Source organism: Condylostylus longicornis, unplaced genomic scaffold (genome assembly GCF_029603195.1).
Source record: "Condylostylus longicornis isolate FDR11 unplaced genomic scaffold, ASM2960319v2 ptg000135l, whole genome shotgun sequence".
Classification (NCBI taxonomy): domain Eukaryota; kingdom Metazoa; phylum Arthropoda; class Insecta; order Diptera; family Dolichopodidae; genus Condylostylus; species Condylostylus longicornis.
In genome coordinates, this window is record NW_026578103.1 from 11,865,604 (window position 1) to 11,892,974 (window position 27,371).

A 27,371-nucleotide genomic window follows, 5' to 3' on the forward strand; every position below is an offset into this window, starting at 1 on the left:
AGGATCTTTTTATTAAAAAAAAAAATGCTTGATTAAATTTTGAAAAACTCAAAGAAATAAATCGGGGGAAAATAGAATTTTTGGACAAAATGTATTTTAGGTAATAAATGTGCAACATAAATTATTTAAAAGTACTTAGGCTTTACAAAAGTTCAATTGCTATACATCTTGACTAAATTGTTAAAAAATTTAAACAGAGGCTTAATAATTTTAGCAATGGAAATCAAAGCTTTGTTTGGAAATCAAAAGTAATCTCAGTTCCTAATATCAATGTACCTTCTTAACTAATACGAAGCTCCTGTATCCATTAATACATTGCAATTCAGAATTTTAGCAAATTTTGATAATGAATTTGTCAAAGGAAATATGTTTTTAGAAAAACGTACATGTACAGGGTGTTTCGCTTAAGGTGGCTAGTAGTTCCAGGAATTATTCTTTAATTACTTTCCAGCAAAAAATTGTATGAGTATGAGTACGAGTATTCAAAAAAAAAAGCAAAAATTCTGATTTGGATGATCTTTATCTCGAAAACTATGGGTCAAATCAAATTGCTCGTAAGAGCGAAAATAAAAAGCAATCAACCACCTGTAAAACCAACCTCCAATAGTTACTCTATGTCGCATGATTCTGAAATTATAAGCAGATATAATGCAGAAAAAATGTAGTACCTTTTCTTACAACACGCTGTAACTTGAATAACGGAACATATTTGCACAAATTCCGCCACCCATACAATTATCTGCTGGAAACTGATCAAAGAATCATCGTTGAAATTATTTGTCATCTTATGCGAAATACTCTGTATAAACTTTCTTTGACACGTCCTTTGTATTAATAATCTTACGATTCTCTACTTTTCTAAAAAAAAAGATAAATTTTATTATAAACCTAAAATTAATTTTTGTTTTTCAAAAATTCATGACCAAAAGAATTAGATTTCATTTTAAATCACTCATTTTAAATCACTTCCTAAAAGTATGCAACGTGAATGAATTTATGAATGAATAACTTCAAATGTATATTAATGTTTTCATTCCTTACCAAAATTTAGATCTCTGTTCATTATTTTTATCTTAATTTCTTTTAAAAAGAAAATTAATTTTCGGACTTTATAAAAGTTTAAACGTTTTTCAAAATGTTGACCATACTCATTGCTCTTCTCTAATCGAAAATATTTTAAACAAATTAAAATTGAAGCATTGTTCTGTTACGCCTAAAACATTCATTTAAGCGCGATTATCATTAATTTAGTATATTTTAATTCTAATACTTAAACTAAACTTTTAAAGAAAAATTTTTAACTTTAAGAAAAACGAGATCTGTATTCGAAAAATTAAATATGTTTGTCCATATTTTAAAAGAATGAATTTAATTTTTTTTTATAATGGTGCTTTAAAACAGATTCAATCGATTCAATATGACATCGTCCTTAAAAAAAGAAAGAAAAAAACATAAGAACATAGAAATAAAAACTAAAGCACAAAAGATTATTTTTGCTCATTTTTTCTTTTCCTAAAAATGAAAATAATTGTATGACTTTAGGATAATAATAATGATGACGATGACAAAACCTTCAAAAAATAACTTTGTGTTTGTCTTACAGTATAAGAGAAAACAAAGGACGAAAAATCAATAAATAACGATAATGTTATAGATATTGAACTGTAATGGATGTTTGAATAGCGAATAAAAAAAAAAGACGAGAACTAAAACAGAATTTTATTTTTTGTGTTTTTAAATTAAAAAGGAAATCGTAGAAGTAGAATGGAAGGAATAAATGTTTGTCTTAAAATATCTCATATTACAGAGTCCTTAATGTTATGTATATCTAGATAAAGGAAAAATAAATTTCAGTAATTGATATTTGATCCGTTTTAACCCATAAAAAGAAATATTTAAAGATATTTGGCGAATTTTTTTTTTTGTAGTTTTGTCCTTTTTCCAAATATAATTGACCATTAAAGTCAATTTTGGAGTGATATTTTCAATTACGTTTGGTCCCCCTTTTAAATATTTTTACCATTTAGTTTAATGGTAAAGTAAAATTATTTTATTTTAATATTTTGCCTTTAAGGTGAGACAATTATAATATTTTTGGCTTAAATAAATCGCATTTATAGAAATATGAAATAGTCCCTTAGGTATAATTCGGATATTTTAGGATATAAGATTCATTTGATAAGAGCATTATCAAATGAATATCAAATAATTGGGAAAAATAATATGTTGTATTTCGGTTTTAAAAAATGATCAAAATACGCGGATATTATAAATAAGCAGATAAATAAATAATTAAAATATTTTTTTTATTAATGAGGACATTTAAAATTTTCAGATAACCAATATGGTCACGTTGAAAATTATATTTTGAACTTAATTCGAATGTGTTGTTTTGGTGAAGAAGAACATTTACACATTTAAAGGATTACATGAAAGTTAAAAATGTAAAACCCAATTAAAATACCTATAAAATTTCAATTTTCATTTTATTAAGCAAAACAACTCCCAGAATCGTTCGATTTTAAGCCAATTTTAACAGTTTTGACTGTATTTCGGACAACGCAAGCAATGTTAATTTTTAGAACATATGTATTTTTTAGCACAAAGTTCACGTTATTCCGCAAAAAAATGGAGTGTTCTGCTCAGAAACAAATTTACGCCACATTGTATTTGGTGATAATACCCCATCTCGTCTGAGTCAATGTTATCCAAAATTTCATACGCAAAATTATCTTGATCATTATTTAGTAGCAGTCTTCGTTTTTAATTCATGTATGTGTATCAATTTTGCTTATTAAAAAACCCAGTTGATATTGAAATAAACCTTTATGTTGGATAAAATTTTATGAAAAAACAAGGTTTAAAGTTGTCAAATTGGAAGGATAATTTTCATAGCAAATTCTTTAATTTTTAAACCGGGCGTTTAATCCTTTGCGCAAATGAATTTTACAATTATTTAGTGCTATTGTCTATAGATATACATTAGTATTGCCGTCTTCAGTGTAACATACGAGTTCAAATGAACTCAACTTTAACATTTATCCATATTTGATTTAATAATGAAAAATTATACCTTTGATTTCGTTAAAATTTTTCAAAAATTGAATTCGATTTTTTGTTTTCATTTAAAAACTTTTAAAAGAAACTTTCAAAGTGATTTTCATTTTTTTTTACATAAATAATTTTTATTAAACAAATAGGTTAATTAAAAATATTATGTAACTTTTTAATTTTAATTCAATATTTTTTTTATTTTTTACAGTTTGGTCTTAGACAACTTGATTTATCATTGCTCTCACAATTATGGGCCTTAAATGAATCAATACAAGAATTTCGTACTATGTTACAAGAACAAGAAACATTATCACCACCGTCACCATCACCATCACCATCTGATGCTGCATCAATGATATCATCTGACGGCGAAGATGATTTAATATCATCATCATCATTAATGATGAAAGCTAAATTACAAGAACAACAAATCCGGCAACAACAAGAACAACAACGTCAACAACAAGAACAACAATTGCGGCAACAACAAGAACAACAGCAGCAAAAACAACGACAACAACAGCAAGAACAATTACAGCATCGACAACAACAGCAACAACAACAGCCTCAAGTACCACAACGTCAACAAAATCATCATCCAAAAAATCAGTCATCTGTTCAATCACCACAACAAAATCAACAGCATTCTTCAATAACACTGCCATCGGTAATGCATTCACAACAAATGCAACAACAGCAATCGCAACAGCAACAAAGAATGCGTGGTGCACCACCACCCCCACCGGCACGTAAAGCACCCGGTAGACCGGTCTGATATTATCTTTGGTCGAAATTTCTTTCTGGACTTAAATATATAATATGTCGTCGTCTTGCCAACAATTCTCCTAGTAAATAAAATTCGATTTTTTTTTTATTAAATTAAAATTATATATATATATTAAAATATATTCATACTTACTATATTAATTAATAATAAAACAAAAACAAAAAATGAATGGAAAATGTTAAAAAAAAATATTACATAAGTATTTGCAATTAAATATTTAAAAATCTATGTAAATATATATATTTTTTTTTGCGGTCTATAATTATATGTACAGTGAGAAAAATATTACATAAAAATCAAACCAAAATTTGAATATCTCTTGCATTTTAAGTTCAAATGAAATTAAAAACACTAGTCACTAATAACACTAGTACTAAACCTCGATAATATAACGGTGGAAAAAATTCTCAGTGTTACCCGGTGTTACATTGTTGTCAAAAAATAATCGTGCATCCTGCGTCATAAACATTTCTGCTGTTTTATACAAAACAATTTGTTAGAAATGGCCATTTGGGCAGTATTTAATTTTTCCTAAATTTGCCATTTCTATATCAATATTCGTTGATAAAAGTAATTAGAAAATCGTAAATGGTATTGTAAATATATAATGGTTATATTTACCTGTTTGATTTATTTGTTCATATCCACTTATACTCTTAACGTAAGAAATATCGTTTTTGAATAAATCTATTTCTTCATGATAAGACGATCGATTCATCTAAGAAATCTCAGTATCGGTTCTGTATCAGCTTTTCTTATAATTTTATATTATCGAAGTATATGGGGCTCGTATGTCTTTTTTGATAATCAAAATAAATGTCATGTATTTTTACGATAAGATATCAAGCAATTTAACTTGTTTTTTCAAAAATATCATAGAAATGTCTGTATACTTACAATTTGCCAGAAATTCAATTTGATTCTTTATTTAAAAAAAATAATAATAATTCGATAATGATATTTCCAACACTGTATATATTATTTAAAATAAAAAACAAAAACATTTTGCTTCAAAAAATATTAATTATTGAACAACCAACTTACATTCAAAATACAAGAAACAAAAATTTTCAAAAAAAAAAATTAATATATGTAATTAATATTATAATTATATCTTGTACAATTTAATTGTTATATAATATATACGCTTAAATCAAAATAAGTTTTAAATCATTTTAATTAAATTATTAATTAATATATGATAAATGAGATAAAGAAAAGTCGATTTTAATTATAGATTTTAATATATGGGAAAAAAAAAACTAAAATTATACTTACATAAAATACACAGAAAAAATTATGTAAGTATATTATTATATAATTAATATATACATACATATAATATGTATATATATATATAAATAATTTTAATATCGGTGAATTGAATTTCGATTTTTTTTTCGAACTTTAATATTATAATTGCGTATAACCTCTTTTAAAGTATCGATTATGTGCGCGCGAATATTTATATTTATTGTTCATTTGTATATCCCTAAATATATACACAAACATACAAACACTCAAAATCAAAAATCAAAAGGAAGAAATTTCGATTAAATTTTATTTAATAAAGTTTTTTTTAATTTTTTTTGCACATTTTAATAAAAAAAAATTTAATTTTAATAATTAAAAAATTTTAATTTAAATGCAAAAAATAAACAAAATTCAATATTTTAAATATTTTTTAGAATTTTTTTTTTTAATTCTGTAAAATAATTTTGATAATTTTAATAAAAATTAAAAAGAACATATAGAAAAAGTGAAGAAAAATGTTATTAATTTGTATTGTATAAATAAATAAATTATTAATATAAAGATGAGAAAAATTCAATATGAAAGCAAAAAAAAAAATAAGGATTAATAAAATTAAAAATTAAAGCTATAGTGTTTTATTGTTAAAAATGATTTAATAAAGAAAACCAAGAAAATAATATTATTAAAATTCAATTAATAAAAAAAAATAAAGAAACAAAATAATTAATATAATAATGAAATTTATTGAAAAACAAAAAATGAATAAATAAATAAAAAAAGAATTTATTAAATAATTATTGATATTATCATTATTATTATTAAAATTATTATTATCATTACAAATTGTGTGATTGTCAATTAGAAATTTATGAAAAAACAAAAAACAAAATAATAAATTGTAAAACTTAAAAAAATCTCTATATAATATATAAATAAGTACATATACATACAAACGTACGTACATAAAAATTATATTAAAATTTGCTTTAAAAATAAGCAAAAAAATAATTAATTTGTAACAAAAAAAAATTTAAAATTAAAAACAAATCAAAATAAAATAATAAAATTACATAAATACATACATATATCTAATTATAATAATATAAAAAAAAAAAAATTTATAATTTATCCTAGTAATGTATTTGGATTGTGGAATGTTATTGTAGAAATAAATGAGAAAAAAGAGAAAAAAAAAATTTAATAAAATCATCCCAAAAATATTATATTTTATTTTTTTTTTTTAAGTTCTTATACATTCTTTGTATATAAAATTAACTAGTCAATTTGTTGACATTAATAACTGAGCATGTTGCAATAATTGATTTGACTTATTTGTTCTTAAACATTATTAACCGGATTGTCCTTAAACGTCAAATGAGAATATTTTTTGTATTTGTTCAATTAAATTTGATCTTAATTTAAATGCTTTTTTTTAGTTGTATATAATTGAATTACATTTTAAAAAACAAATTGTTAAGTTAAGATGTTTAAACCAAAACCTTTTTCAACAAACACTCACCTACCACACTTTCTAAGAACAAATTTACATACATTTCTAATCTCACTTTGAGCAATTATCATTCTTATGTTAGAATAACACTATTTTATAATATATTTGCGTATTGATATTGAATTTCCATACTTGAGTTGAATATTAAACAAGTTGTAAATTTGCAAATTGATTACATTATTTGGTAATTTAATTTTAAAAAAACTTCACTGACTTTATATTCAAATATTGTCATGTTAACATAAGATTAAATATACAAAGTGCTCGACAGTGGAATATGTGAAATTGAAGTACAATTAAAATAGCATTGTAGAATAACTGTTAAATGATGAAGATTTTAAAAAATTGGCGATAACTTAGTTTTATTTTTTAAATTAATTTTTATGATTAAATAAAGAAATAAATATTTAATTAATTCAAGTTCTTAATTTTAGATTTTAAAATTTGTTCAGTATGAAGCGACAATATTATATAATTAAATGCAAAATGTCAAAATTTTGTAATTATAATGATAATTATTTGATTGTTGTTGAAATTTTTTTGTGCCGCAGTGAATATACATGAGTATCTTTGAAAATACAGTTTGTCGGCAATGTCTAACTTAGAACTTAAGTGGTTTTAACAAAAAACAAAAACAGGAAAAATTTCAAAGTAAAGAAAGTTTCTCACAGTTATTAAAGTACATCAAAATCTACGTATATTTATTTGCTTAAATTATAATAATTTTAAATGAATAATTTGAAGATAAATTTTGTGGTCATATGTTATTTTATGTCCATTAATATTAGCCAAATCGGATTCGAAAACGGTTCTCTCCCATTATTTTATAAGGAAATATGTCTAATAAACACTTTTACTAATAAACATTTCCAAATTATAAAATAATTTTTTTTTTCAGTGTTTTATTTGTAAACAGATTTCGTGTCATATTCATCTACACACACATAATAGAAACTGTAAATAAACCAATATTGTTAAAACATTACTTAATTCACATATACAACAATACGACTATTTGCAAGGTTTTATATGGCATCAACATTAAGTGTAGAATAAATATGAAATTAAAACCACATAAAAAATATGTTAATATTAATGATTTTAAATTCAAAACGAAATATAAATAAATTGTGATTTAATTTTGGTTATTTTTATTATTACAATAACAGTTTTTATGTATAATTATTAATTTAATTTCAACAATATTATTATACTTACAATTTATTGTTTTTCCCGCCACAAAAACAAAATCAACAAAAAATATTTATTGAAATATGCCGGTTTAATGCCGGTTATATAAGGACACAAAAAAAAAAGAAGGAAGAGAAGAACCAAAATTACAAATTATAAAATTTTTTATTACAATAAAAATTTGTTTTTTATTGAAGGTTAAAAAATAATAATAATTAAAAAAATTAAATAAACTTTTAAAAAAATTAAAGCAAAATTTCAATATTTAAACGCAATAATATAACAGTAATAAAGAATAAAAAAAAAATAAAATTCTATTAAAGGATGTGTTTAATGCAATAGAACAAATATCGTTTTAATGAATGTATTTGTAGAGTAGAAATTATATATGTATATATATATATATATTATGAAATGTAGAGAAATGAAGGTAAATCAAGAAAATAATTAAAATATTGTGTGGAAAATTTATTAAAAAAAATACAATTATTATTATTATATTATTGAACAGAATTAAATAAAAATCATAATAAATTAAAAAAAAAATAAAGAAATGAAGATAAAACAAAAAAATAAAATTAAATTAAAAATATAATTTTTGGTTTTTTTTTTTCTTTTTTTGTTCAACTTTAAACATGGACTAGTTATAACCGAATTTAACAGGTAATTAATTATTTTGAAAATTTAATTAAAATTTTTAGCAATCCAATATGGCAGGATTTTCGTATTGCTACTATAGTTTCTCTAATATCTTTTATTTAGAATTTTAGCTAAAAACTATAAAAAATTTTACTTAAGTTCATAGTTTTAAAGTTTAAGTTAGAGTTCTGATAATTCTAGAGTAGGGAGGTTTTTCATTTATGTACGTTGCGCTGAAAGTTCTACATTAAAATTAAAAATTTACAGTTAATTAAATACATTAAAATTTTAATTTACGCAGTTTACAAATTCTGAAACTTCTCAATAGCCAGTCGTTCGAAAATAACAGAAATGATATTGTTTATGAAATTGTATCCCAATATTTTTCCATCACCTCCCATAATTCGCTGCAAAACAAGGAAATTTTAACAAGATTTAAAGACTCAAAAAAAAACTTACTTTAATAACCCCTTAATATCTGAATCTGCTATTTTGAAATTTAAAATTTTTTTGAATTTTAAATTTGAAGAAAAAAGGAATTTTATGAGGCAACGACAAAATTTTAACTATAGAGGTCTACGCTACATTTCTTTATTACAGAATGATTTCTCGAATGCACTTTATTACAGCCAGTAATTTCTGAACGATCTATATTTTCAAGCTAGAACTATTCAAGAACTGAATAAACGAAAACCCTCTATCATTTAATTTAATAATGTATTTCTGATAAAAAATTTAATTCTAATTATTGAATATTGTGAAATATGTAATTTGGATTTTAAGTCTAATTTTTTGTAAATAAGACAAACATTTTTTTATCGTTTTTATAATAATATTTACATAACTATTTAAAAAAAACAGTTGTAATTATTATACAAAAATTGTATTTGCTAATTTTGCAAAAAAATGTAGGGATTACTGTGTTCATGGCTTGTACGTGAATTAAAATTATTCGCCGAAATATATGCAATTGTTTTTAAAAAATTTGTGTTCTAAAAATATAACAAATTGCCTTACATAAAAAAACTTTTTTTTTCTCCGAAATATATGCAAAATGTTGTAAAAATAATAAAAATTTTTCCTGACATTATTTGAGTGTACTTTGAGTGAAAAATTATTAGTATGTAGTTTATTTTGATTTATCATTATGTTTACAGACGGAAAGGATCCACACAGATTATTTATTTAATATACTAAACGAATATGAGTAACATATTTCCACTACATTTGTTACTGTTAGTGAGAGCAATACCAAAATGAGTAAAAACAAATTAAGAGAAATTTTTACAAAAAACTTGTATATACATACATCATTACAAGAAACTATGAATTTATAAACGCTTGTTCTGCCGCATATTAACAAAATCGTCAATACATCTATAACGCAAAAATTATTAGAGACCAGCGGACTTGCATTGCAATAACGGCGCAGCAATGAAACTCATCACTTAAACTATGAATTAAGGAGTTTCTCTTGAAGAACTTATAATTAATAACTTATTAACATTAAAAATTTTTTTTTGCTATAATAATGGTTTACAAATGACCAGCTAGAACGCTTTGTAGAAAAATTATTACATATTTGAGAATTCCATAAATTTTCTTAATTCTTAATCTCCACAATATTTATAACAATTTTGTATGGTACAATATAGGTACTATTAAGATCATAGCGAAATATTAAGATCATTATTATTTAATTATACAATTAGTGTATAATATTTACATTTATAACTTACCGTAAGTAAATAAACTTATCGTAAATTTCTTAGTAATTTCAGTTACCTTACCCAATTTTTTTAAAAAGTAGAATTGACGTATAGTAGAATTAAAATTTAAATTTGTAAATGTAAGAAATTCGTAGCAATTTAAAATATTATACCTTGATAATGAAATTTTAGTACAATTATAATGAATATCCTACAGTTTTTCTTTTCATTTAATACTGTCTTGCTGTAATACCACGTATTATGGAGTAATATACCGTATTATGTATATATTATTGTAAATTATACAACAATGCATATATTATTTCTCACATTTAAAAGAGAAAATTAAAATCAACAACAATTTTTTGGAGATTTTATGTTTTTATACAAAAAAAAAATATAAATGTATTAAACATAATGTAAAACATAAAGATCATCGATCATAAAAATTCTCTTAACTTTCTTTATATTCTCTTAATTTTATGCTTATGTATTTTATGTTTTTTATATACCTACAACAGATCTTCTAGAATATTTGCCTGTAAAAAACTAATATTGTGAAAATAAAATCTTGAGATATTGGTGTTGGTGACTGGTGTATTTTTTTCTTTTTGAGCATATTTTTTATTTATATTTCTGTTTCGGTAATGATCGGGCGGCCATATTTACTTCCGCGCATTATATATTTTTTTTAGTGTACATTTGACTCTCGTAACATAAATAACATAAAATACGAAAAAAATGTTTTTTTTTTGAAAATGAGAAAAAAATAAATAAAATTATTAAGTGAAAAAGAATATTTGAATTAAATAAAAATTACAAATATATTTTAATTGTAAAGTAAAATTATTAATTAAATTAAAGAAAAAATATTAAAATTGAAGAAGAAAAGATGAAAAATTAAAAGAAATAAGACAAATTATGTTAAAAACATAACCAATGTAAGAGCATTTTTCCAACAGTTTTAATTTGTTTTTTTTTTTTCTGTTGATTTTATTATTATTTCTCGTATATCCTATGTGTATGTGTTTGTGTATATTATTAAAAATGCCTTGAATTCGAATTAAAATATGTGTATATAATATTACGAGTAACTAATACATATTTATACAAAAATAGTTATAATTTACTTAAAAAAATTTTTTTTATTGTTATTGTACCTACGGATTAGTGTTTACAGATCTTATTCAAGGTTTTCTAGTGGGTGAAGATATAGATTTAAGAAGAAAAGAAATAAACAAAAAAAAAAAAGATGTAAAATATTTGAAAAAAAAAAATGAAAAATCTTATATTTTTAATGATGTTTTCTTCAAAAAAAAGAAAAAATACAATGTGATGCTCTGGTTCCAGCAAAATATCAATACGAGTATTCTGTAATATAATGTTCTATTAATGTCGTTAGTTGTGTAGGGTTTTATGCAGAAGAAGAGTTTATTGAAAAACATAAATAAATAAATGATAATATACTTATACACATATACGTACATATTTCAAATATTTTTGAATTGTTGAAATTCCAAAAGAAGTAAGTTAGTATATAAATAGAAAAACAAAAATAAAACATAAAAAACATAAATAAAATAGTTATTGTAGAAGATCGTATTGTTTATAAATTGTCGTATCTGGTCGTATCGTAACGTATGTATGGTATATAAGTATTAAAAAATTTCTAGATTATTTTTTCTTTAAATAAAATATCTAGTCGTATGAATTTATAATACTTATACATAATTGTGTATTAAATTACTATTTATTGAAAATTGTTTAAAATAAATTTTTTAATAAAATTTTTGTTCTATGTATATATGAATATATATACATACTCATATGTATAACACATATAATTTTTATATTTTAAATAACATGTACTTGAATAAAAATTCAAAATATAATATTAATATAGAAGATTTCCTATACAGGTTCTTTAAAAATTAAAAATAAATACAAAAGTTTCTCGTTTTAAATTGTAATAATTTATTTAAAAAAAAAACAATATGTAGGTATATTTATGTGTTATGAATGTATATATACATGTAATGTATTATGTACTTAATACGTAATTAGTATGTACTTATGTGGCTAATAATGTTATTTATTTACATATGTATATGCATATACTTATATGTACAAATAGTTTTAATATAAATTTGTCATATTTTTTTTAAATATATGTATTTATGTATGTATATACCCTTGTAGATAGAATATGTATGATATTATACATATACGTACATACATACGCAAAATATACATACTTATTTATGTGTATACATCTAAAGTAGTAACTATGTACGTTTCATATCCAAACGGGTAGTACAAGAAAGTTTTAATAAACAAAAAAAAATAAGAAAAATGAAAAAAAATTAAGGAAAAAATTCAATACATTCATAGCGGTCTAATTGATGATTTTTCTATATTGGCGCTGAAAATATGCTATGCTACGCTATGCAATGCTGTGTTTTTTCCTTTTTTTTTCATTATTATTTTTGCTGATGCTGTTATTGTGCTGTTACTTTTGCTGCCATACCATCAGTTTTCTTGTTATTGAAATTTTTATGTTTTCTGTTCTTGTTTTTTTTTTTTTTTTTACAAAACAGAAGAGAGAAACAGCGGAAAAATCTTTGAAAAAAATTTTTTTATTCTCTTTTTTGGTTTTTTTTCTGTTTTCGGTTTTTTGTATTTCAATCAAGACAGCCATAAGAAATATAACAACAAAATAAAACAGAAAAAAAAATTATTTTTTAGTTTTGTTTTTAGAAAAAGTTGTTTTAGGTAAAAAAACATCTCATCTCTTGTAAGATTATTGTGAATATTATTTAGATATGTAGACGAATATGTGTATATACACATGATATTATTATTGTAAGTATATTGTACGATTATAACGAAACTGTAATAACTCAAAAAAATATAGTTTTTGAGTTGAATGTGACAATTATAGGAGGAGTATTTTCTCTATCCTGGACGAAAATTCTAACGCCATAAGAGAACTCTTACATATTGTAAGATAGAGAATAATTTAATTTTACTTTATTAGATTTTAGCCTAATGCAGACAGAACGCTGTATCTTTTATAGACTAATTCGGTCTTTTCTGAAATCTAAAGTATGTGTGTAGCTGAAATTTGAAAACAAAAACCCTAATTAATTGTTATATAAATTAATAAGATTTGATTTCTTACACAATTTTTTTTTATAATCTAGTATATTGCATTAGTATACGAACTTATGTATTTACTAATACAAATATACTTATATACTAATTGGCATAAATAAATTAGGTATTATAAAATGCAAAAAACTAGTTTATTATCAAAATTTTCTAAATCAAAAAATCTTTTAGTATTTATACTAAGTACTTCATATACATTGATTATACAAATTACATCAAAGCTTCAAATTTCCTTCCCTGTGTCAAGTATATATACTGAATTTAAAAGTTGTATTAGGTAGTATAGCCTGATTTGAAGCAGCTTCTTTGAAAACGGATTTTTTGACTTAATAGATTTTTTTCGCATAATGTTGAATGCCATAATAAATGTATGTATGTAGGCACTAATCTGATATATATGTAAGTTACATTATTATATTTATTTCTACTTTAGTACGAAATATATGTAGAAATTTGGATAATAATATATAAGTACTTATAAAGTAGGTATATAATATGTTTAACACATGTAAGTATGTACTTATTTACATCGTACTATATGTATATATACTATATAAATTTAAGTATGTAAAAATATTTTTATAGAAACTTGTAAAATTTTGTGTATTTTATTATTTTTTTTTATTTCTATACGATTTTACAATTCTATATGGGATGTAAAAGTTGAATACTTACATGATGTTTATATTATATACATATTTAGAAAAATTTATTATGTACATACTTATATTTTAAGGTACCTACAAAATTTATATTACAATTTTATATTTGACTTTAAACTCTATAACTTTCATTTTAAATGTTTTTTTTTTTTGTGAAATAACAATTATACATTTTTCAATGTCTTTCTTAATAATATGTGATTTTTATTATCATAAATTTTGTGCTTAAGGTGTTTTTACATATGTTAATAGGTATATACATAGGTATATTTGCAGTAGTATGGCAGTATTAATAATTACCATGTAAGTAATGTGAATAATTTTTAAAACGTTAAAATTTCTACAAACTTAATTGTACCTCTACATATATGTATGTATATTTGCAGATACCTAAAGCAATAATAATTATTTGAGTCTAATTTAAAAATTTTCAAAGAAAATTAAATAATTTGCAGTGAAATAAAAATTACATGATCAAAATAAATCTAGCAATAATTTAAATTTAATTTTTTCAATTAAATTTTGTATTTATTCATATTAAATGTAGGTATGTATGTACAGGTATGATTTCATTTGGACTTTAAATTTAAAATATTGTTTTATGTATAAATTTCGAAATTAAGGTGTAACAATAGTTTTGTTGTTTTGTTTCAATTTTACTGATTAAATTTGACACTGATTAAATAACAAAAATATTCAACATAACCTTAAAATAATATGGAAGAAATCTAGTTTTTCTCAGTTTCTTGAATTTCAATTATTTAATTTAAATAGCCTCTAGATACAAGTTAATTTTATACAAGTCCACATATAAAAATGAATTTAACTTACATATATGTAAAGCTTTTATAACCTTAAGTAATATAAAATACGATATCTTTTACAGATATAGGAAATTAATTAATTATAGGTGAACAAGAACTTTTGCTTCCTTGTAAACTTCAGTATATACGTATAAATTTATATATAAGTATATACACGTAGTTGCAATTTATAGAGCTTGATTTCTCTTATAAAATGAAAAAAAAATTTATTCAAATTCTATAGTGCTTTGATAAATAATTCTTACTTAATATTTTTTAAGGGATTGTTTTAATTTTTTCTCATAATCTTTAATTTAATTTTGTTAAATTTTGTTTCATATTACAAATTAATGCAATAACAGCATATATTGTATATACATTCATATAGTATGCTTTATGGTATTATAGACAATTATGGAATAATAAATTGTTGATGATAAGCATTCCTAATGGATGAGAATGCATCTAAAAGATTAAATTTCATGTAAATTTTAAATTTATTTTCAATTATAAATAAGTGTCTAACAAACTAAAGTATTTAGTAAAACCATATAAAATTTTTGACATCGGTTATATTTAACAGAATATAATGTTAGATTACGGTTACGCACATTTATCCTTTTGCAGAGTTTAGGACAACAGTTTAAATATTTTAAATTTTATTTGGATAGTAATGGAAAAAGAATAAATGTTTGGCGCGAGGTGTGGAAAGTTCTCAGTTTAACAATGCTTTTATGATAAATATGTACTAGAAAAACCTGCATTCATCACAATTCACAAACAGGTTATAATTTTCATTTGACCATAATTTTGCCCTGGTTAAAACTATAATTGTTTCGAAAATATTATGAATAGGACGATATTGACGCTCCAATTTTTCTGCAAATCTTTTTAATACAAAAATTTATTTATATTAATTTTATTAACAAAATATTTTTTCATTACATATGCTAGTTATAAATTGACCGATATTTAAATGGAGTGTTAAAAATTAAATTTCATAAATCTCACCATAAATATGGCAAAGCGATATAAAAATTAAAAAAATTAATTTTTTTTCTTCCACCTAAAAAAATTTTTTACACTATATTAATAAAATTTTCTACGATTAGTCATTTCGAAAAGAGAAATAAATAAAATAGGCAATTTATTATACAGCGTAGTTATTAGCACATTTGTGAAAAAAAAAATATTTATTTTGATTTTATTTTTCAAATTTAAATTATATTCGTGTTATTATTTTGTTGGTCCTACTATCAGTTTATAAAATTTTGCGTGTAAGCCTGATTTCAAAAGAAAACTGAAATTTTAACATATCCAATACCCTCCACAGTTTTAAAATAATTTTCAATTAAAATTGGAATTGTAGGTTTCCAATCATTTTAAATAGAAATTTCTGATACCATAATAAGAAGCAGATGATTTTTTAAACGTTCGATTCCTTAATTTAAAGAAACACATGTAGAACTTTGTAATTATTTAATTTATTCTTGAATTGATAAATCGCTGCCGTTTATGTGATTTCATCGAAAAATACACTTTTGTACAAATTTTTCTAATATTTAGGCAGGAATATCTCCAACTACACATTAAAAATTGTTGTCTAAAGTTGAAATTGTATGCAAAGAAAATTAGCAACATGAAAGTATAATAGTTTCAATGGCTCAGTGCTTCAAATATTTGTTAATTGTTGATAATTTAAAAATGCTATTTGCACATCAGTTTTTCCATAGTAAAATGGCAAATCAAAATGTTGCGATTTATTACAAAATCTACAATCCCAATCCCAAGTGAAATAATCTTTTATTCTAAAATTTAGTGATTATTGTAAAACGAAAAAAATATGTAGATATTGATTATACCACAAATTTACATAAATTTGAATACTTTAAGTATTAAAGGTACAAAAATATTTTCTTTTCATACCCCAAATTAATTAGAAATAAAATTGCTTCTTTAAAATCATAAAATTTTGCTTTTGACTTATTTAATAAACTAAACTAGTTAGAAAAAAAAATTTTCTTTTTTTTTATTAACATACCTGCATACATATACCGGTATTTACCTTTATAAACGTAAATCATACTTGTATATGTAAGTTACCTATCATATTTTTTAAATTTCAATTTTAACTCTTTTCCTATATTCCTATATTCACCATATTGCTATAAGTACACAGTGTTTTAAAAAAAAGCAGCATTGTTTGTGTATGCGTTATGTAAAAAGTAAAAAAAAAATAAATAAAAAATTTGATGTATTATTAATTTTAGAAAAAACAAAAAAAAAAAAAAACATAAATAATAGGAGAGATTTGACATTGAAAGTTTTACTTACGTCTATTTTGTTATGTGTGTGCCTATAATGATTATTTAAAATAAAATTTTCTTAGTAAGTCTAAGGCATATTGTTAAGGTATATTGGGGTTAAAATAAAAACAAAAAATACATCTTAATTGCGTATTTATTATGGTAAATTATGTACATATATTTTGAATACAAGTTATTAATGTACACATGTAAGTATAGATGTGCGTTTATAATATAAACACGGTTTGTTTTAAAGGTACTTATTTTTAAGGTGCGTAAAAATCTGTTAAGCAAGGCATTATTGTAAGAAAGGAAATTTTAAATAGGCTTATAAAATGATTTAAGCTTTAAAATTTTTATATAAAAAATTTTTAAGTTTTTTACGAAACACCAAATAACAAAAAAAAATTGGTTATTTTTATCTCAATTATAAATTTAGCCTTCAAGTATTCATTTTTTGTTTTCTGGTAAATTTTTTTTTTTTTTGGGTATAAATTAAAATTTAATTATTGAAAAAGTGACAAGTAATTGTTATACTTATTTAAATTTAATAATTTATGTATAGAATATTTTTATAGAATTGCGGGTACGAAATAGATAATTCAAGGTTTAGTATAACAATAGCAACATAAATATTTAGTTGTTATGTGTATTTATATGTATAAGAGTATAAAGTGTATTTAAGCATGTATAAGCCTTGGAAAAGATTTTGTTGTCTTGTAATTTAATTTTATAAGTACCTATAAGTAGTTAATAAAAAATCTATTTTTTTTTCTTAATTGTTGTAAAAGAAGCTAAATTATATAAAAGGCTAAAAAAATTTTCAATTGACTATTGTTTGAGAATTGTTAAAAATTTTTAGGTATGCGACTAATTTATTTAGATTTTCGTAACTAAAATTACATAGGATACAGGCATCAGTCTTCGAACAATTTATATTTTTGCTAGCTTTGATTTTACAGCATTTTTATATTACAAAGTTAATAATTATGAAGATTATAATTATCGATTCTTATATACGAAGTTTATGAAGATTACAGTAATAATTAAAATATCAAATTGTTAATAATTTTTCCATCTTAGCATTCAATACGTTTTACTGGAAATACTATCAGAGACAGAGAAAAATGTTATATGGGTTGTCTTTTAGATCTAATTTAATTAGATAAAAAATAAAAAAAAAAAAATAATAGGAATAAAAATTTTCGAAAAAATTCGAATTTTAAAAAAAATAAAAAATTTGACTTTGACGAGCTATATCTCGAAAACAGTGGCTCAAATTAAAATAATTTTAATTTATGCTCATATGCAGTAAAAGTGTTTAAAAAAATCATCCCTGAAATTATTTACCACATTATGCGAAACACCCTGTATACCACCCGATATACCAACAGAAACATTTAAGAAATTAGAAGTTTGACTATTTACCCTTGTTTTTTGAGTTGTATTGCTCAAAAACATGACTTGAACCATTAAAATTCCACTTCATGTATTCCATATTTTTGAAGCTTTTTTTTATAAAATGTTTCTTTTAACCGTCTTTCAAATTCCCTATTGCTATTCTTCCGTAACTTTATTGTCATGTACTTCCCTTTTCCAACTTGTAATTTATTACGAGATTTAACAATGATTCACAAGTAGTTACAAACATAGAATGAGAAATTAATGTGAAATGAGTTTTTTTAAAAATAAATTTAAAATTCAAATATTTTGTTCCTCCAAATGGTAATCCAGGGCAACACAGTATTTTTTACTCTGCAACTTCATTATTCTGAAACCGTTTTTAAAATTTAGCTTTCAAAACTGTACAAAAAAAAAAGTAAATTATTTTGCCAAGCGTATAATTTTTGGAATATATAAAAGTGCTTACCAATAATTATTTTAAATTTTTTTAAGTATAAAAAATTCAAGTATATTGGATAAAATTTTTAATAATTTAAAATAATTTAAAAAAAAGATGATGCGAAACAAGAATTCGTTGTAAATTATTGAATTAATAAATTTCTGAGTACTTTGTACAAACTCTTTGTTGCATATATTCGAAAATATTTGAGTAAAAAAAAATTCAACTCTTGAACGTCATCCAATTTTTTAAATTAAATTCTCTTCAATTTTGTTTTATTGTTTTAATTTTTTTTGTAATTTATTAAAAATATTGAGATTATGTAGCTTATATACGCTTATACACAGTTAGTGCGCATACCATATAGAACGTATAAGTATTTATGGAATTTAAAAAAAGAAATTAATTTTGTTCAATTAAGTAAAACTATTTTGGAAGAAAACTCTTTTACACTGCAATGAGTAAAGTAAAATCCATAAATTTCTGTTGTAGTTTAGAAAAAAAATATTTTAAAAATTTTTGATTATTAGCTAATTTTTATTTATCTCAAGTTTTTTTTTTTAATTTATCTCTAGAACAGGAAAGTAATTTGGATTTTTATTAAGTATGTGAAAAATTTCTAATTAGAATAGGGAAAAGACAGTGTAATGAATTTAAGTTTGTATATTGGTATCAAAGTGATACGGAATTGATACCGAACACGAATGCAAGTGATATTCATAAGGGAACGTTTACTTTACTTATTTACTACAGTCGCAGTCGAACAACCTTAATATCATATAGAAAAATGCGCAAGAACTTCTGATTTTAAGCGATACGATATTAATAAAACATTTTGATGTCGACAATTAAGTGATTTTAAGAGAGTTTCTATACCAAGTGAGTTCGAATATGTGTAAAAATATATGGAAATTGTTCTAGCGAAAAATTTTGTGAACATAACTGAGTTGTGATACTAAACAGGGTTAATATTAAGTGTGTTTAACTGCAAAACATAATTTTTTTCCTTTATTTTCCGAATTAAAGTTCGAGAAGAAAAATTTTTTGAGATTATTGCAAGTAAATTTAATTTAGTTTAATTTCTGTAATATTAATTGAATAATTTTCGTAGGTATTGCAAAATGGGCAAGCACTAATTATAATCCAATTAACTTTGACAATAAATAAAGTATTGTTGATTTTAGTTTAATTTATTAATTTTGTATGAGAAAATTCAAATTTTTATAGTAAAAGTGTAGAGTTTAACAATTATTTGGCACGCTTTTTTGGGGTCATTCCTTTTGGAGTTTAATTGCTTCATGTGTGTGACAAACTTCCAGGTATAAGGTATTGTTGACTGTATTCGGAAATTAAAAATTTTATTCTATTATATTAAGCATAATTGACATTGAAGTTTTTACAAAGATGCTAAAAAAACTCCACTTTTTAGCACTTTTCCAAAAATTTTTTTAAAAAAGTGCTTATTAGATTCACTTTTTCCGCCCGTCCGTGGACATGTTTACAAAACTTTTACACCCTTGAAGATAGAAAGCTGTAATTTTCAGAAACCGTAAGCTTTTTCAAATTTCTATAAACGCAAAAAGCTGATGTTAAATTCCATGACATTAAAAAATATAATTAGTTTTAACTACTGTTTACATACTGTTTGTATACTGTTTTGCATTCCATATTTGAATCGTTGCCAAACAATTTAAGTTACTCCTTAAAAAGCAATTAATATCCAAAAAAAAAAACAGCGAAACTTCCAATTATCAAAATATTTTTCAAACTTTCTTCTAGCATCCTTATTATTTTTATCTTTATCTAGATCATTAGGCTTCATTTAAAAGTTCATTTCAAAGCTCATGTTAAACTTTTTTTTTTACCTTATATTTTACCAAATTAGTTACCAAGATCCTAAAAGTTCCTCTCCCATATATAAAAGTTACAAATCTCTCCATTTTTTCTACACACACCTATATACATGTGTATATAACAAAAATAAATTTCTCTATAATGAACTTATTAAAAAAATTTTTCTTAATTAGGACTTCTCATAAATAAATTCCATTAAAATGCTATTAAAACGAGTAAGCAAGCGAACAAGCATAATGTAAGCGTTTGAAAAAAAAAAAATTGGAAAAAATAAATCGCAATTTTTCATCTTTTTCCTTTCGTTTAATTAAATCTTTTGAATTTTTAAAGAAAATTGAATTATTAAAAAAAACAAAAGAAGAAAAATTTTATCGTATCCTATCGTGGCTAAAAAACAAAATATGAAGCAAAAAAATAATGATCACCTTTTTTTCTTCATTTTAAACAAAGTCACAAAATAAAGATAAGACAGAACTAAAGTAAAAATTTTTCGTTTTTTTTTTTTTTTAGGTTATCGCTTATATAGTTAGTTATCTGATGGTCATATCAAAAACAAAGCTGGTGCTGCTCTTATGGGGCATCATTGTTGTATAATAACGCTTTTGAGAATGAAACAAAAATTACCTGTCAAATTAAGTGTGGCCATTATAACTAGAGGGTAAAAAAAAAAACCATTTTTTTTTTCGTATTTTGAATTTTGTTCGTGTTGGCGCTTTCCCCCATACAAAAAACCAAAACAAAAATCAAAATAACAAAGTTTTGACTTTAAGGTTTATAAATTTTTTCGTGGTTACAAAAAAAAAAAATGTTTTAACTTGATAAGAAAGAAGATCAATATCAATTAAATGTTTTGGGAAAAGCACTTTTCATTTTTATCCAAAAGAATAATTTTCCCTGTAGCAGTGAAATTAAAATTAAAATTAAATTTTTTTTTTGTGTCTTTTAAGTTTTGGGGGAAGTATTTTCAAAATATCACCGGGCGAACCATCATATAGCAGAAGCATAATATTTATTGCGAAGTTGTTAAAGTGCAATTCAAAATTATAAGTACGTCCAATAAATTTAAACAAATTATCATTTAACAACTAAGTATATGAATTCAATTTTGAAATTTCGAAGTTCCATTAGCATGGTTATATATATCTGAGACCTTATAACTTTTAAATGCTGTAGCTTAGAATTACTAAAGTGTAATTTCAGTTTAAATTATTTCTTAAATTCGGAAGTGAGACACAAAACTTTTTTGAATGGCAATTTCCACAAATATCTAGGATTTGGCCAATAGTCACCATATACTTTTTTTTTAGTGTTCTTTCCCAAATTTAAAAAAAAATATTTAAAATTATTGCGGAGGCTGCTTTAAAATACCGTATTGAATACTTAGTGTGATTCACCGTAGTACTATATGTATTAGAAAAATTGGTGTTCAGATTTGTGCAAAATAAACTTTAGCAAAATAGTTCGATATTTTGAATTGTGTTAAATTTGCTAATAATTTGAAGTTTTAATTGTCCAAATGTCTTAATTAATCGTAGTTAAGCAAAACGTAAGATCTCACAGTCATTCTGGGTCTGATAACTTCTTTCAAAAACGCTATTCACTTCCTTGTTAATAAATAATGCTCGAACTAAGACTTTCAAATGGATTAGAAAATCTATGATCTATAAGAGAAAATCAGACAATTAGAATTTAACAATGATTAGTACATTTTATGATTTTTCATTTTATTATCCAAAATTTACTGAAAAGAAAAGTTCAATTTTAGTAAATTAATTTTATTAATACTAGTGTTGTTGTGATCGTTTGCAGTGTTGCTATGCTGCTATACTTTTACTTCATAATTTTATTTTTTATTTTAAACGCTTTTTAGTCGAAAAAAAAGAGAAAAAAAATTTTTATTTTTGAAAGGCTAGTTTTGAATTCCATTTTTTATTTTTTGCTAAAATTGTTTTGTTTTTCAATTTTGTTCCAAGTAGAAAAAAAAAGAAAAAAGTTTTCTTTTCTTCTTATGCTTTTTATTGTCCCAAGTTATGTGAAATTTTCGCAAAGTTTTCCAGTTTTCATTTATACTTTTTTTTCTGATTACATTTTGCTTTTTCTCTTTTTTTTTTCAAAATATTGTAGAAAATGAAAACATGATGCATAAATGCGGCGAACTTTTCCCTTTTTAGTGAATCTTTTCAAATGGAAGAATATGAAAAAATTTAAAAATACAAAAAGAAAACATTAATTCGTCATTAAGAAAACAAAAAAAGAAAATCACTTTTTCTTGTGGTTTTATTTTTTAATTTCCAGAATTTTGACCTTTACAATGGCACAAATCGTTTTTCTTTTGTAATTCATCTTTAGTGAAATTTTTTTTTTATGTGCTGTTGAGTATATACGAGTATTATGTTGTGCTGGTGAATTATTTTAAGATCAGAAAGTTGAGTGATTTTTGTAATCTGCTTCTATTGAATATTGAATTAAAGAGAATTTTGAGCAGAGAGAATTGTTATTGAGAGGAATAGAGAACATAATTTGGTTTCTAGTTTTTGTTTTTGTATAATAAAAATTTTCTTACAACGACTACTAAGCGGAACTTTATCGGAGACAAAAAATATTAAGTATAAGGTACGATGCATTTTAAATTGATTAATACAACCTTTCGCCTTAATTTTTGCCAAAAGGCTTTATAGCTTTAAAAAGTCTTTGTTCGTAGACTAGACTACTAGAACATCACAGTTTTCTTTTGAAGCATTGATCTGTATTATTTTCCGTAAAGTAATTATGGTAAAGTAAATTTATCCTCACAGGACTTTTGTTGAAAGATAAAATTCGTATGAGGATAAATTTATTTAACAGAAGGAAACAAACATTCATTTAAAATATTTTATTGATCTTATGCGCATTCACTGTAAATCCGACAATAAAACATTACTGACCTACTTCTTGATTGACTCAACACTTCACCCGACCACTAGCAACAAGTTTCAAAGTTTGTGTCTTGCAATTTGGTTGATATATTTTCATCTCGATGATTAACCTTCATTGCTGTGCTTGTCTTTAAATTGTGTTATTTTATATAGACACGTTTCATTTTCAAATAATTTTGAATTTGAAATTTAAAGATTTTTTTAAGTAAAATTATCAAAAAAATTAAGCCACATTTCTAAGACGGTTAACACATCATTTGCGTTAAAATAAATACTTCAATTTTTTCGATAATATTCAAATTCAAAGTTTCTAAGGTGCCAGAAAAAAAGAAAACATAAATTTACCTACTTACAATCACGACGTTTGATTGAATATTTTTTTCTCTAACAATTGCATTATTTACAATTGGTATATTTGCCTCATAAAGTATTTTAGAAAAAATTTTAATTAAATCAGCTAATAAAACTTTTATTTTATGCCACCATGACTTACTTATTACACGTTCAAACACACAAATGCATGAATTTACATAAAAAACTGTTATATTACAAAATATACAAACATAAAGTATGTTTAAGGTAACCATTTTCATCATAATATTATGTGGTACGTAGAGTGCTCATTATATAAGAAGAAATAGAAACCTTCCATTCATTGATGGAAAGATTAAAGATTTGATCATGGTTGATCAAATATTTTGTCTCTTAGAATTAAAATAAATTAGTAATTTTTCCTGTTTTTTGAACAAAATAATTTTATGCTATACCACAGAAAATATTTTCCGGAAAATTTTATTCATACAAGATATAGATTATTCATACAGATTCGTTTTAATCCATGCCCTAGATACCGTCCGCTTACTCTCTACAAACTCAGAAGAAATGGTCAAACTATTATATTACAACACTTGATTGCTATTAAAACAATTGGTCTCGTATGTACATTCAAACCTGTCAGCATGTCAACTGTAATATCGAGAAAGCGAAAAGGTAAATAATCTTTTAATTGCCGTTTTTTCGTGACTTTTAATAATAACAAAACAATTACTTAAGCAAGTGTGTACTTCAAATACAAATAATATTTATTATAAACACCATAAGTATCTAAATTTATTTATACATTTCTCTTCTTCTAAAACTTAAAAAATTTTTGCTACTTCACAACCCTTTCGTTACTTTGATTGTATTCAAATACGTTACGGCATTTTTAACGCACATAAAGATGGCCAAAATACTATTGTGTGTTTGCGTTAGTGAAAAAGATATTATAGGTATCGAATAGTTAATATACATATGTATGTATTTGTATGTAAAAAATTTTATATAACAAGTAGGTAATGTATGGATGTGTATTTAAATATTTAAGTACAATAGTTGAAGTTGCAAATTATTTTTACTCGCAATTGTATTCCTATAAAAATTGTGCTAACACATTATGCTTGTATGCCTTGAAATTTTTACATATTGTTTAAATTATGTCTTACCTTTGGGTTACTTTTACTCAAATATTTTTATGTATGTGTTGGTATAGTAAATAAATATGTACATTATATGAATACGTACCTACCTACGTGTACGCATAAATGTGCTGTACACATATAAGTGTGTATAAAAAGCAATTACTTGAATATTGTCTAAGAAAATGAAAAATAAATTAATGAAATTAAATAAATAAAAATATACAGACACATACAAATTTTTGAGTAAAACTCCAAGTAAAAACTATACACCATATACAACAAAACGAGAAATATAAGAAAAAGAAAACAAAAACGCAAAACAGTAATAAATTATTGAAGATTTCGCTTTTCATCTTACCAAATGTTAATAGCAGAAACAACAATAAGTATACCATAAAATAACATGTGGTTTCGTGAAAAAAATAAAAAAAAGAAACAGAAAAAGCGGGTATACTAAGTAAAAAATCGAGAAAAAAACAAAATATTTATTTAAAAAAAAATTTCAATAGCAGTACGTAGTTTGCAATTGTAATGTCAATTTTCATGAATAACACTCTTCCTTTCCCTTAACAATCAAGAAAAGTAACAAACTTCTTATCTTTTAACAAGCTCTTAAAACGTTTATGATTCGATAAGTTTGATTGTAGGATTGTAGTATTTTTGTACCTTCCCAGGTACAAATTAAATAAAGTTGGGTCCAAACCCTTCACCAAGTGAATATACTGATTTTGAATACAGTCTATGTATACCTACCACACTATTAAAATTATTTTCAGTTCTAAACGAAACTATTTCTAGGATTGAATATATTTAGGATGAATGATAGGTAGGGTTAAACATAATGCTCTATTTTAATGGGTAATTGCGAGAGGTAAGAAAAATAATTACATTTATTAATGTCATGGAATTTACAGTTAGATTTCTGCGAAAGTTTAGAATGCCATGCCATGAAAAAAAAAAATTTTTCTAAATTCACGCGATTAACGCTTCTTTCTACTTTACCGAACGCATTGTGTACAATAAGGCAGGATATGAAATGGCATCAAATTTCGGATTTCAAGTTTTCGGTGGGAACGCACTTCTCCATAGTAGGACAGCTTAAATAAACTACTTTTAGAAACACATCGGTCTGTGTGAATTTTGTATGTAAGTTTATTTTGGTTATGGCACACATTGATCAACTTTTGGGGTATATCAGACCTCGGCAACTAAACCTTTTTACAGGTCAATTTTACATTTTTGCGTATACGAGGGTCACTATTTATATTTCGGGTCTAGCAATAAAAAACAAACATTTATCATTGGAAATGGTTTTATTGTTTTTCAAAATATTCCCCATGAAGATCAATACACTTTTGCATGCGCTGAAACCAATTTTCGTAGCACTTTTTCCACTCCGATTGAGACACCTCCAAAACATGGTTTTTGAACGCATCGACTGCTTCTTCAGGTGTTGAAAATCGTTGTCCACGCATTTTTTTTTTGATGTGAGGGAATAAGAAGAAGTCATTGGGTGCTAAATCAGGACTGTACGGCGGATGACCCATCAATTCGACATTTTGAGTGCTCAAATAGTCCATTGTTTCAGCTGATTTGTGAGAGCTTGCATTGTCATGATGAAGAATGATTCGCCGGCGCTTGTTTGTTTTCCTTATTTCTTCGAAAACTTTCGGCAAACAGATGGTGGTGTACCATTCAGAATTGACCGTCCTACGTTCCACTAAAGGTACTGTGGCCACATGACCGGTTATACCAAAAAAAAAACGCGATCATTTGCTTCGATGTGCTTCTTCCACGAACAACTTTTGTTGGATTTGGCTCGTTTTGGAACACCCATACGGTCGATTGCTGTTTCGTTTCGGGCTCATATGCATAGATCCATGATTCATCACCTGTGACTATCTTATAAACGTCTTTTGACGCACCGCGATTGAATTTTTTCAACATTTCTTTGCTCCAATCGACACGAGCCTTCTTTTGTGCAATCGTCAAATTTTTTGGGATCCATCGACAACACACCTTTTTCACGGCAAGATGTTCATGCAATATCTTATGTACGCTGGTGGAACTAATGCCCAAGGATGCCTCAATCTCACAGTATGTCACATGCCGGTCCATCATTATCATTTCGCGCACAGCATCGATGGTTTCCGGCAAAACGACCGAAATTGGCCGACCTTCACGAAATTCATCCTGGAGCGAACGGCGTCCGA

The 27,371-nt window shown here is 24.0% G+C and overlaps 2 protein-coding genes across 2 annotated transcripts in view; both read left to right on the forward strand.

Annotated features, from left to right (window-relative positions):
- Positions 1-533: 533 nt before the first annotated feature.
- LOC129615176 (putative cyclin-dependent serine/threonine-protein kinase DDB_G0272797/DDB_G0274007) lies at positions 534-4,350 on the forward strand. Its single transcript, XM_055530275.1, has 2 exons — positions 534-554; positions 3,263-4,350. The coding sequence occupies exons 1-2, from the start codon at positions 534-536 to the stop codon at positions 3,827-3,829; spliced, it is 588 nt and encodes a 195-aa protein (XP_055386250.1). The 3' UTR covers positions 3,830-4,350.
- A 6,881-nt stretch (positions 4,351-11,231) lies between these two features.
- Positions 11,232-27,371, forward strand: part of LOC129615075 (GATA zinc finger domain-containing protein 8) — a 48,915-nt gene continuing 32,775 nt past the window's right edge. The window contains exon 1 of the mRNA XM_055530136.1: positions 11,232-11,669. The gene's annotated coding sequence lies outside the window, so the exon portion shown is untranslated. The remainder of the gene's footprint in view (positions 11,670-27,371) is intronic.

Bases quoted from the DNA above. Each gene is read 5' to 3' on its own strand.
- LOC129615176 (XM_055530275.1), top strand. From the start codon at position 534: ATGGGTCAAATCAAATTGCTC. The intron at 555-3,262 runs GTAAGAGCGAAA...TATTTTTTACAG, and splicing joins TGGGTCAAATCAAATTGCTC to TTTGGTCTTAGACAACTTGA.